The sequence below is a fragment of the Pterocles gutturalis genome, unplaced genomic scaffold (genome assembly GCF_000699245.1).
Source record: "Pterocles gutturalis isolate BGI_N339 unplaced genomic scaffold, ASM69924v1 scaffold24513, whole genome shotgun sequence".
Taxonomy (NCBI): Eukaryota; Metazoa; Chordata; class Aves; order Pterocliformes; family Pteroclidae; genus Pterocles; species Pterocles gutturalis.
Window position 1 is genome coordinate 52,933 of NW_010118768.1, and position 12,362 is coordinate 65,294.

Here is a 12,362-nt window from a genome sequence, read left to right on the forward strand (position 1 = left end):
AGTGCACAAGTGTGGGGAAGAAGCCTCTTTTGTTACCATGTGAAATTAAAAAGAAGGTTTGAATAGTATTTTATTTAGCATTAAAACATCACTAGTTCTAGTCAGCCAAAAATATACGTGGGGAACAGCCTAAAATTACTTCACGCTCAAATGCAAGTTTTCCCATGACCGAATATATCAAATTGCTCTAATAGCTCATTAATATACATACACAGTACCAAAGTACATAGCAACTCCTGTAATGCTTTTTTAAATGTCCCAATTAATTTTTAATTCAGTGCTCCATACACAATCTTAACACAAAATGTTTTTTCAAGACTTTAAAATAACTACAACTACAATTTCAAAAACCTTTATTGTTTAATATATAATATTAAATATATTATATATAATGTGATAAAGTCAGTACAGACACACTGAATAACAAAACCAGCACAGACTGAAAGATACAGAAAAAAGAGGAAATGACAAACACTATACATACATCCTACACTAAGCCTGCAGCATAGAAATGAACTTTCAATTTTAAAAACTGTTCCATTCCTATAAATGATGCAAAAGTTAGGTTGTGTCTGGTGAAGATTTGGTAGTTTTTTTTAAAATGCACCTTTCAGTACCAGATTCAATTACAGGAGACTCCAGACCTTTAGAAGCTACAAAGATGTAACAGATGAGCAGTTTTTCTCCTTTAAGCATATTAATCACCAAAACAGAATAAACTTTCACAGTAGGACACAAGACCATAGCATAGATTGGAAGACTTGTACTATAGAAGTTCTATGTAAGTCTGCACTTAAAAAACCTTGTACTCCCTCCCCAGCAAGACAGCTCAGAAATGGTATCCAGGCTAACTGCACATCAGGATAAAACTCCTCTCCAATCCAGGGTTACCTCCTAGCTCACAAAAGAAAACAGATTACAACATGAAAAAAATCACAAGCTCACTTACGACACAGTTGAAGCAGGTAGTAGTACATCTCATCTCTATCACATTCAAATAGATTTTGAGTTAATTCTACCAAATGTTCCAAAGTCTCCATCTTTAAAAAGAAAGGACAAACGCATTTATACCTCAGCCAAACAATTATATTTCTATGTATATGCACTTACATGTTGTGCGCATTCAGCTAAAATAATATTTAAGTATACACCGCCATTTACACAGAGCATTAAGTTCACCTCATCAGCCTGTCACATGTCCTTTCACAAACATAAAAATCAAGCAATGAGATATTTCAAAACAATTTTTACTGGAATATAATGACAGTTACATAGAAGACATCATATGAGCCACATACCTGATTACTTGATATACACCTTTTTGCAAACCACTGCAACCTTCCAGAATGTGCTCTCAAGCCAGGAGTCTGCAACATATTTCCACAAGAAGCAGCACATTACTTCACCTAGAATAGTCTAAGGAAAAATAAACATAATACATGTACTCATAATAAAAGCTCCTAGTTTTGGTTTGTTTGAAACCTTAATGAGACTACAAGCTCACAAATAATCAAGTTAAGTTACATTTATGAGACTTAAAAATTGCAGTCATTTTATTAAAGACATTTTCCTTTTTGTTTGAACACTGCCAAGAGAGTTGATTTAAAATATACTTCAGATGAGCTGAAATGTTAAATAATTTCTATCACCACAATAATAGACAATTATTGCTATTACCAATGGTAATAATTTGTATTACTCATGGTAAAGAATTACACAAAATGTTTCCAAACTATCTTCACAATGAAATGTTCTTATTCAACACTGCTGCAACATCTTTGCAACTAGAAAACCATGCCTCCCAACAGCAACATCATCAATTAGTACCCCTTCTCTGCTAACATCAGCCATTTTCTTACAACTATTAATATCTAAAAACAGTAGTCATTTTAGATGTTGACTTATCTTGCTACTGCTCAGAAAGTAAAACAGGACTTTACAGAGCAGTAACTGCAACAACTGTAATGCGCTGCCAATGCAGATGCCAGGTATTCCTAACTGTAATGCAATTCATGTCCCAGAACAGAGCAAAGGCTTACTCTTAAGTGTGTGTACATGGAGGAACTGATGTATAATAGTCAATATACTATAGTTGTTTATGTTATTAATTCTCCCAGGTTTGATGAGCCTTTACTTATTCATTCCTCTGTTGTTTTGAGTCGACTCAGCTACAGAATATGCATTCTCAAAAAGGTTTCAATCCTTGGAAACACCATTTGGTACAGACTACCACATTGTGACTTCTCAGCACCACAGACCATAATCAAAATATTGGTTCCTCCACTTAAACAAATTCTTAAATATAAATTCAAAGTTCTTAAAGAAACACATCACAGGCATGCCAGTACTTATGTATCTAAAAAAAGGATACAAAAAAACCCCCTATATTCAAAGCATCCATCATTTTTACTTGTTACCCTTTCCTCCAACAGAGTACTTGAGTTTACTTTCTTTATACTCTTCTGTTTTAGCACAAGGATGATTTACAGAGAGGACTTTGCTTTCATTTCAGGTGTCCAGATTCACACTAATATAGCTCAAAGTGATTCAAAGGAAATGCCTGTTCATCCCTACAGAGAGACGTGTATTTTGGCTCTTAAAGGCCTTTTTAGCTGTTAATATTATAAGAAGTCTCCAATGTTCAAACGTGAAGTACAACTTCCAAAATTTAAACACCACTTCGCATAAAAGACGCAGTTTGAACAAAAAGCTGTGAGAAATATGGAGTGTCGGTTCCAAAAGAATGGAAGCAATTACCATTGAAGGAGTGAATTCACCTTCTATCTTTTTAACACTGATAATTTCCTTTTCCCATATTCTCCAAGCACAGAGTTTATTGCCATTACATCTTTCTGAAACAATTCAGCTTACATGAGAAAAGCAGCATCCAAAACCTCAGTCAAAACTGCTAAAATTTGCTAAATATAGAGGAAACAGTGTTCTGCTGAGTAAATTTTAGGCCATATAATCCAACTCATTTATGCAGTCATTGTAAAGTTTTTTTAAAAAAGGACATTAAGCCCCCAACTCTTTAACATGGAGCACCTTCTCTATGTACTTAACTGTACTATAAAAACAGTCTCAAAACAAGAGGTTACAGAAAAATAGTGCCTTCTCAAGTATTCAAAAGTGGTATATACAAACACAGTTTTGCTTTCCAGGTAGTTGGGTTTTTTACAATTAGGTTTTTTTCCCTATACTTATGTTTATAGGTAACTGTTCAGTGCTTTTTTATGAGCTACCAAGCAGTTTAACATTAAATATGCTGAAAACTAAGTCAAGAATTAACATATTACACAACAGGCTCTTGAAAATGAAAAAGAAAAAAGCATGTTGCCTGCATTTGTAGCTAATCCTCTTTAAGACATGGTAAAATTCAAATGCTGAATTCACTTACAACTTCCAATATCATTGCTGATCCGAATGCCAACGAACTCAACAGCTCCAAAGCTACAAACTTTTTATAGTAAATCCTTTCCTGTTCAGAAATGATTGATGTGTCTGTCACTACAAGGACAGCTGAGTTATACAACAGATATCCTTGTGTTTCATTTTGAAATTGAGACATGTTTTCACATACTGCAGGTCTCAATCATCAAAAGAACATCTAGGTCAGATTAAGCAAATCTCCAGGGCTTGCCTGATAGTCCACATTTGTAGCTTATCCCTTCCCATCTTAGGGAATTTTAAACATTGCATTTAGCACGAAGCAGAATTTCTACTATACAGCAGACTACAACACAGAATAAAAAAAGCAATGAAAAAAATTAAGTAAAAACCTGTTACTCTGATTACGCTTCCAAACTCCTATTTACTATTTTGACCTCGTTTGTTTCAATGGACCAAACAAAAACAAAAAAAACAACAAAAAAAAATCTATCAAGTATTAGTGTTTTGGTTTTTAAAAAATTTTAAAGACATTCACTGCTTTAAAGAATTAAACAACTATTGAGGGTCACAAGCAGTTCATACAGCATATACACTAAACATGGAAGTCTTCTGGCTTTTACATTCTCTTTGAATGCCAAATAGTTCTACTGTACAAAACCAAAGGCTCACCTAGCTTGTTACCCTCTCCCTAACAGTGCCTATAGTAGAATATAAAATGACAGAAAAGCCAGCCATACTTCCCCGTTAGTACTCTTTCACTTCCCAACTACTTGAGGTTCAGTGGGTCAGATGGTTTCTACTAAGTAATTTCTCTTCCATGAGCTTTTCTGGTTGCCCCCAGAACCCTGTAAGATCTTTCGGCAAAGGGTTACCTCAACTACCTTCCGCAGAAAACAAGCAAAATACTATCTCTTCTTGTTTGGTTCAGCCTAGCTTCCACTAGCTTAATTTGAAGTCCCTAGATTTTGTATTGGAAAACAATGCACAAATGATTCCTCTTTATCCTCTCCATTTTACAGTAATTTCATGAGTGGTACATAGAATAATTCCCTGTTCCACCGTTTCTTCTCTGGACTAAGCAGGACTCACCTACTTAGTCGTATTTCTTATAGAAACCATCCCACACTTTTTATCACATTTGTTACTACCTTTCTGAGGCTCAACATACAACTCTATGCTAATTTACTCACTGATTCTATACCTTCACACACATAAAGGAAAACTAGCCAGAAGGGGAAAAAATATGCTGCATCTTCAGAAGAACTCCTGCCAAGCAGCACTCAAAAAATCCTGTGAGTAGAACAATCCTAACACACTGGAAGCGTTTGATTTTTTCTCCTCCTTCCTAGAACCAGTGACTTCAAACAGGTTATTGAAGGGATCCAATCACCAGAAAAATCTTTTCTGCACTAAGATTTTTATTTGAACTAATTTCTACCTATTATAGCTGAACTAAAAGATTGTCTGGGAAAATACTGACCTGGCAGAGAGAAATCTATTCAATGGGGTTTTTTAGATTTTTAGATAACGATAGAAATAGTCAAGTTTTGTTTACATTAGGGTCCTGTAACTGTTGCAGCTAACAGACTAACACTATTTTTCTACTTCTTTTTAAAGTTAAGTATTTATTTATTTCTCTCTACTTACCTAAAACAACCTTTTTCTCTTTCAACACAAAACTTACTTAAGAGAAAACCCACAAAAGCCAACACAAAGACCAGAAACCCTGTGGTATTGTTGAAAAAGAGGACCTTCAGAAAAATAAGAGTTGAGAATGTCCCAAAACAGTAGCACTTTTGCTGTAGCTGGCTTAAGGTGCATAATTATTTAAAAGCCAGCAGAAGTATTTTTAATTTGGCATACATGTGACACGAGATGTATTACTCGCTTGTTTTACCCTTTGAACACTGCACTTCCACAGATTAATACTGTGCACTGGTTGGCAAAATAACTGTTACTTATTCTGGACAACTTACTCTTGCCTTTCACAGTATAACCTCACCATGAGTAACAAACAATTCTAACCATTCAAGTTTAACTCTACCCTCAAGTGTTTTATGTTTTCTTCTAAATACTTAAATTTTCTTCCCAAAGTTCAACATTTTCTTAGGGAAACAGTTCTACTATTATCACCAATCCAAACATACTGGGAAGAAATAGTCAAATTTTATAAACACCATCCACGCTGCACTTTTGGACAGGTAGATCCACTCATTCCTGTCTTTGCAGCTGAAAAAGCCAGTAATAATAAGAGACAGCTAATGCTGCTAAAGGAAGAAGAATGCTTCATGAGGAGTTACATCAACAGCCATAACAGACTTATGTTACCAGTACCAGAAGCAGTTACTGAGATTTAGATGCCAAAGCAATGTCTTGCAAGAAAATGCGTTACTTCTCCAAACAGACAGCCTTGAACAGAGAGCTATAAGAACTGATGTATGTCATTTCTAACAGCTCTCTCTAACATAAGTGCCAGTGAAAACAGAACATTTGATGTGAAGTTCTTAAAGACAGATTTTTCCCTGATTCCACAAAAATGTCTGCGAAAGTCTCACAAATTCCATGTAGCTTCAATGAAGCCTGGGAAATTTTTACATAGCAGCTTACTTGACCAAAGTTTTTTACAACATAAACAAGCATAAAAGCTTGAATACACTTAGATCTGTACCTTCAATACAACTACTTTTCATGTTTGTTAATAAGGGCAAGTACTCTGATGTGGTAGCACCAAAGTTTTGAAAATTAGGAGTTGCTCCACTGCAAGTTACACCTTCAAAAGCTGCTCAGCTATGGTGTATTTGATATTTTATTTGCACCATCTGATATTTAATGAAAGACAATGGACACACCCCTAAATATGTCTTCTCCCTAACTCTCCTGTCAGGAGTGATTACAATTCAAGCCCATGCTCTCCTTCCTGCTGATCCTACAATCACCCAAGGTAGCAACTAGCCTACTTCTACTAGTTTAATTTTTATGCGAAAAGCAGCAGTAGTTCATAGTAAGAAAATGCAAAGCTTGCAGTCTCCACTGGGAAAGTTTTTACTGTTGTTTTTTGTTTGTTTTTTTTGTTTTGTTTTTTGTTGTTTTTTTTTTCCTGAAGTATGTATTTGCCTCAAAGCTTCTGTCAGTTACATAGTTCACTGACTTTACCAACATGATTAGTATCTGTTGAGTAAATACCCATTATTTTGTTTATTTCAGTTGAAACTGGAATATATGCTGCTTTATGTTAGGCAGACATTGAGAAAAATGTAAGGCAACTATTATTTTCCAAAAATATGAAAATCAACATAGCAAAGAGCTTCACAACTTTAGCATCACTCTGGACAGCTGAGACTGATATATGTTTAACTACTGTTGGAATATCCTACATTTACCAGTAAGATTTCTAAGATGCAGTAAAGTATTATCATTAAAAAAATTGTTAGACAATAAGAGAACTTCACAATAATAATCACAATGGAAAATTAGGTGACATCAAAAATATGCAAAAACCCTGCTCGGAACAAAATCCTGAAGGATGTTCTAGACTCGGAGGAAAAAATTGCTCTTTGCATTCGTATGTGGTTTTATGTTGTATGAAGAATGAAAAAAGAATTATAAAACTCTGTAGTATCTTACCTCTAACCCAAAGTTCCTGGAGCTAAGAAAGGATGCACAGCTCTTACTATGATCCTGCAGTCCAAAACCAGTACTCTCTCCTTTTCTGGAATCAATTTGTTCAGTAGTTATCTCCTTTACTAAATTTACTTATTTGAAACATTAATTTGCTTTCTTTTAATAAGGCACTATTTAAGAACTTCTAAATAATGTGCACTGAACCAGTAAGCACCCTTTTTTTATTAACACACCTACACACAAGCACATATGCATGGACACAAAATTCAACTTCACTAATAGCTGTATCAGAGGCCAGTTTCATAAGAAGTAATGCTTTTATTAGACTAATATGACTCAATAGTAAGAAAAAGAAAATCATCTTTTATTGTAATTATAGGGCTTGTATGCCTAAAAGCTCTTCATCCTTTCCCTCCCTCTCAGTTGTATACAGTTACTCTAATAAAAGCTATTATACCCCCTACAAACTACTCCTCAATCTCAGACCACTGTTCCCTCATACAATTTGCATTCAACATTCACAAATATTTAAATTTTGTTCTAAATACCTCCACTCTTTTCTTAACAGAACCACAAATATGTGTTTGCAGGTAAATTCAAACACTAGATATAACCATCATTAAATTACATATTAAAAAAACCTAAATCCTGCTATCACAAATCAAGAAAGCATCTTCTCCCACTAGTTTATCTCCAGTGTAAAACCAGCAAGACTCAATTTTATGATGTAGACTCTTTAAAAAGCAATCTGGATGAAAGAAGATTGTAATCTCTCACTATCAAGTAGAAATATTCTCATTGTTTTTATGGTAGATTAAATCCAGTGGCAACTGGTAACCTGAGGTCTGCTGACAGTGAATGTCACAATTCTTTGCTTAAATCTATTTATCTCCTGAATTAACTTGACATCTGTTGATAGCTGTATTCCTGTACACTAAACTCAGCCAAAACAGTTCTTTTGTCAGGTCTTCAATTTCAGCAGCAAATGCTGTTTCTTGCATTTATTCACGCTGGAACATATTTCATTAAAATATTTCACAACCATTTGTCCTTCAACTCTTCATATAAATGTCTTGAAATATGCGATAGGGTACGATATATTTAAATGTTAAATACAAATGACATACTTAGTATGAGATCAGATGATGAGCAAAGTATCACACTTAATTAAAATCTTGTTAGAAGAATTGTGAAGCCATGCACTATGCATTGCCATTTTCAAGGGAGGTTCCTCTTGTGGTAGCAAACTTGTACAGGTTGGTCTTCTACTAAAAAATTTTGCCATACAGTTCTGTCAAACAACAAAAAACAACTGAACATCTCTACCAACCTCTACTTCCTATCAGAGGACTCCACAAACTCCTAACTGAAAATGCCAGTAACCCAACACCCTTTTTTAATCTGGTGCGTGTTTTGGTTTTGGCTTTTTTTTTTTTCCCTAAGTATCTTGCTGTCCAATTAAATATAGTTTAAGGTGTAATGATTTTATCAATACAGTGCAGAAATGCATTTAACACCAGTTTAAAACCTTGCATACTTTAGCCATAGGTGTAAAGTGTTAATTTCTACTTCATGACAATGTGGTTTAGACTATGCTAAGTAGATTTACAGAAGGGCTTGATTGAACCTCTGCTGCAGGACTGTTACAGTATTTAACGATATGTAAGTCTTGTAACTACCAGAAAGAGCTAAGTGTGGACATGGAGTTAATTACATGCAGATTCAGAGAGTATTTTGATAATTGCATTCAACATGAATAATAAATTAAGGAAAAAGGGCGAGTCTAGAAATATTCAACCATCATACAGGTAAAGAAGCTGCAAGCATGATATCTCAGTGTAAAATTCAGAGATTTCTCCAATGTGGTGTAACATTTTCTTTCTCATTCCCACTCTCCCAGATGACCTTCACATCCATCCAGCTCTCAGCCATCAGCTTGACCATGTTAATCAAGTGGCAGTCAACAACTGAGTACACATAAAGGAATTCCAGTTGTCCAGTTCTGGCAACAGGTAAGAAGCTGTGGATTGGAGGGATTTGGGAGACTAGGCTCTAGAAAATTATCTTACCATTTATATACCAGACTTAAAAGAATACTAGGCCAAGCAACTCTCCCTGACTCTCTACCTGGAGCTCTGGAGCAACACATATGAAGAATTACATAAGACCTCTCTCCTGGAGAAAATTTGATATTTTCAAAACAACACAACATTTTAGAAGAAAACTAAATATTTTTCTAGAAGGTACTTTTCCCCTAATCCCATTTACTGAAAATTCATATCCCTTTCTTTTAGCCTACATTAGTCTTAATGTAGTTTAATTTAGTAAAGTAAAATCGATTTAAATTTCTTTCTTTCTACTTTATGAAAAACAAAACTGAAGGAAAAAAGGCAATTAAACCGCCTGTCCAAGTAAGGGAAGAAAATTCTAAGCAACTAGAGCTACATTTGATGATACAGAAGTCATGCTGTGTCGCTCCAAGGGAAAGCTAGCTAGTATGTGGCATTATGGTAAGGGGCAAGAAGAGAATTGTGCCAGCTTTGTTTTGACATTATCACCTTCGAAGGACACAAGATAAAAGCCAACTTATCAGTTGAGGTGCAATTAAGAACTGAAGACTAAATCATCCTTTGATGTACTACAGCATCCAATGGTAGAACTTGCTCCCAGTAGAAAGCAAAAGAGCATCTACCAGCACATCCATCTACCAGCCTAACTTCAAGGGCTCAGGAATCTCCAGGCACAGCTAGAATAAAATAGACTTTTACTTTACAGAGCAGCCAAAGCTACCTCATATGGAGGTATTGTCTCCGAGAGGCTTTCTTCTCTAGCTACCTGCCACAGAACAAATGAGAACAGACTTTCAAAAGCTTAATAAGGCAGTCTAGCAACATTGCAAACTGTTACCTTATCAAACTCTGTGAAGCCTTAGAACTTAGCTGCATTTCCCCCCACAGCCTTCTGAATCACAGCTTCGCTTCCACTTAGCATCACTTCAAAAGACACTCACACCACCAAACTACCACACACTTCAGTGTACTTCTAGTAGCCATCAGGTGCATTGTTTGCCTCACCTCCTTCCTATTCACCTTTCACTGTCTTTTATACTATCATTCTCTGCTTAATTTTGCGGTCCTTCCAGCAAGTAGGTGAGCCCCAAAGCTTTCAGCTTTCTTTCTATGTTGATATTCTACAACATGAGCCAGTATATGCATATGCATGCACAACGCATTTGTGTATGTACGTTATCACAAATCAGTCACAACTCTGACCTAATTTTTATAATTTCACTCAAATCTTACCCTTCTTCCTTTCCCACTATTGTCACCCAGTTGTATTTTACCAAAGATTGAGATTTAAGAGTTATTTTCTTATTCCTGAGGCTTTGAGCTGCAATTTTTTTCAAAGCAGCAGTTGCCATTAAGTTTCATATAAGCATCTAGTGTACCTCTGATTTCTAAAAACAGCAAGAGCAGGCAGAGGCACTGGTCTCCAATAAGCAGCACCCCACTCAAATGACTATAACCTCCATGGTCTTCATTTCCTTAGCTCCTAAGGTAATTTTTTTCAGCTATATTATTACCCTTTTAGATACTCTTTATTAACTCCATAGATAGTTTAAAAACAAATGATATCCCTAAAATCAATCAACGACCATAACCAGCAATACATGATAAAAGTTTGCATGCTGAAAGGTAATCTATGTCTAATATGCAACAGCATCTAAAAAGCTCAAGGGGCACCAATTGATCCCCCTTACTGAATATTATTTCACAATAAAGGAAAATAGAAAAACAATCAGAGATGACCAACCACTGGACTAGAGAAAAAGAATACACATACATTTTGTACTCAATTTTCTACATTATATTCATTAAGGCTTTGCCTTCCCAACAAACAAGAAAAGCAAACAGTAACTTGTTCATGGTTTAAAACAATAAAAGCTATTTTCTTCTTCAGCAAAATACCAATTTTAAGATCCCCCCCCTTGTGGAAAAAATATAACACACCACATAGTGACTGATTTTGTGCCACTTAATCCATTGGTAAAATACATGCATACTATCCCTAGCTAAATTTCTATACTCCTGAAAATTCCAGAATTTAAAACCTCTTTCTCAACAGCATAGACAAAGCGGTAATTCATATGTCATGAAAGTTAGGTAAGAGCAAGAAAACCTACTCTAAATAGCATAAAAGAGCCAGGAAAACTTTCATTTAGTCTCCAAGTATCAGATGTCCAGATTTATGCCTGTCTGTTCATGGTTATACTAATAATTTACAATCAATTATCAAATAGAGAATATTTGCAGAGGTAAGTTGACACTTATTAAGAAAATGACAAAAGTTTCAAAGCCCCAACATTTTCATAATTTGCTTACTGTCCTCTTCAGACTGCTGAACTGTAGCCACCAATACAAGTTTAGAGAAATCAAATGCCAGTATGAAAGAAACAGCTGCTAAATCTCACCAAGAACCAGTTTTATTCATTTAGCTTTAATTTTACTTCCAATTCTCAGATTTCATCCTTTTACCTCCTGTATGCTTTTAATCACTATAAAAGAACTTGACTCCTCACTGTTGTCTTCTGTCAGATACCGATATTTCTATTCCGTAGTGTAAGACTTTGAGCTCCAACAAAACCCTCCGAGAACAAAAATATCAACATTGTGCTTAGCAATTTCCACACAGCCTGCAGCAGGACAGTATTGTGCCACCACAGACGAACAAGCAGATCTTCAGTTAAGATTTTTTTAAATGCAAGAATTCTATTAGATAATTGAACTAGGGATCACTGGTATTTCAAATATTCTGTGGGGAATTAGGAAAAAAGCATACTTGGCTTAGGAAGAAAAAAAATACTAAAAATTATGTTACATGGTCTTGTTTGTACATAACACAAAAACGATGAGGACAAAGTATTACTTTTTTTGCAAGATACCTCCTCCCTCACATTAACTGGAAAACTTATGCAGCATTCTAAAAACATACAACTGTGTTAAAAAGAAAAATAATAACAATCTGGGCAGATTCTGCAGCTGCCCCTTTGACTCATCAATTTCAGTAAGCACAATTTCAATCAAGTCTAGATAAAATATACTAATCCTAAATAGACCAAGTTTGTCACCTACCACTTCCTATAAGCTGCTTACTATCCTGAAAAAGAGAGAGAGAGAAGAAATGCTAAATTAAATGCCAAACAGTAGCAGACAGCGCTTGTTTGGCTGATTAACTTGTAGACAAGCATTACAAATAAATCTGAGCATGGTCTGCAGCAAATTAAATTCCAGTGCTTTTAAGAACAAAGAATTCCTTTGGAAAGAGGATTAGCAACTTTACACCCAGGAATG

The 12,362-nt window shown here is 35.2% G+C and overlaps 1 protein-coding gene across 1 annotated transcript in view; it reads right to left on the reverse strand.

Moving 5' to 3' along the window:
* LRPPRC (leucine-rich pentatricopeptide repeat containing) overlaps nt 1-12,362 on the reverse strand; it is a gene marked incomplete at its 5' end in the record, with an annotated part of 55,484 nt that overhangs the window by 23,983 nt on the left and 19,139 nt on the right. Inside the window, 2 exons of the mRNA XM_010076360.1 lie at nt 950-1,040; nt 1,299-1,367. Coding sequence (XP_010074662.1) covers nt 950-1,040; nt 1,299-1,367 — 160 coding nt within the window. The remainder of the gene's footprint in view (nt 1-949; nt 1,041-1,298; nt 1,368-12,362) is intronic.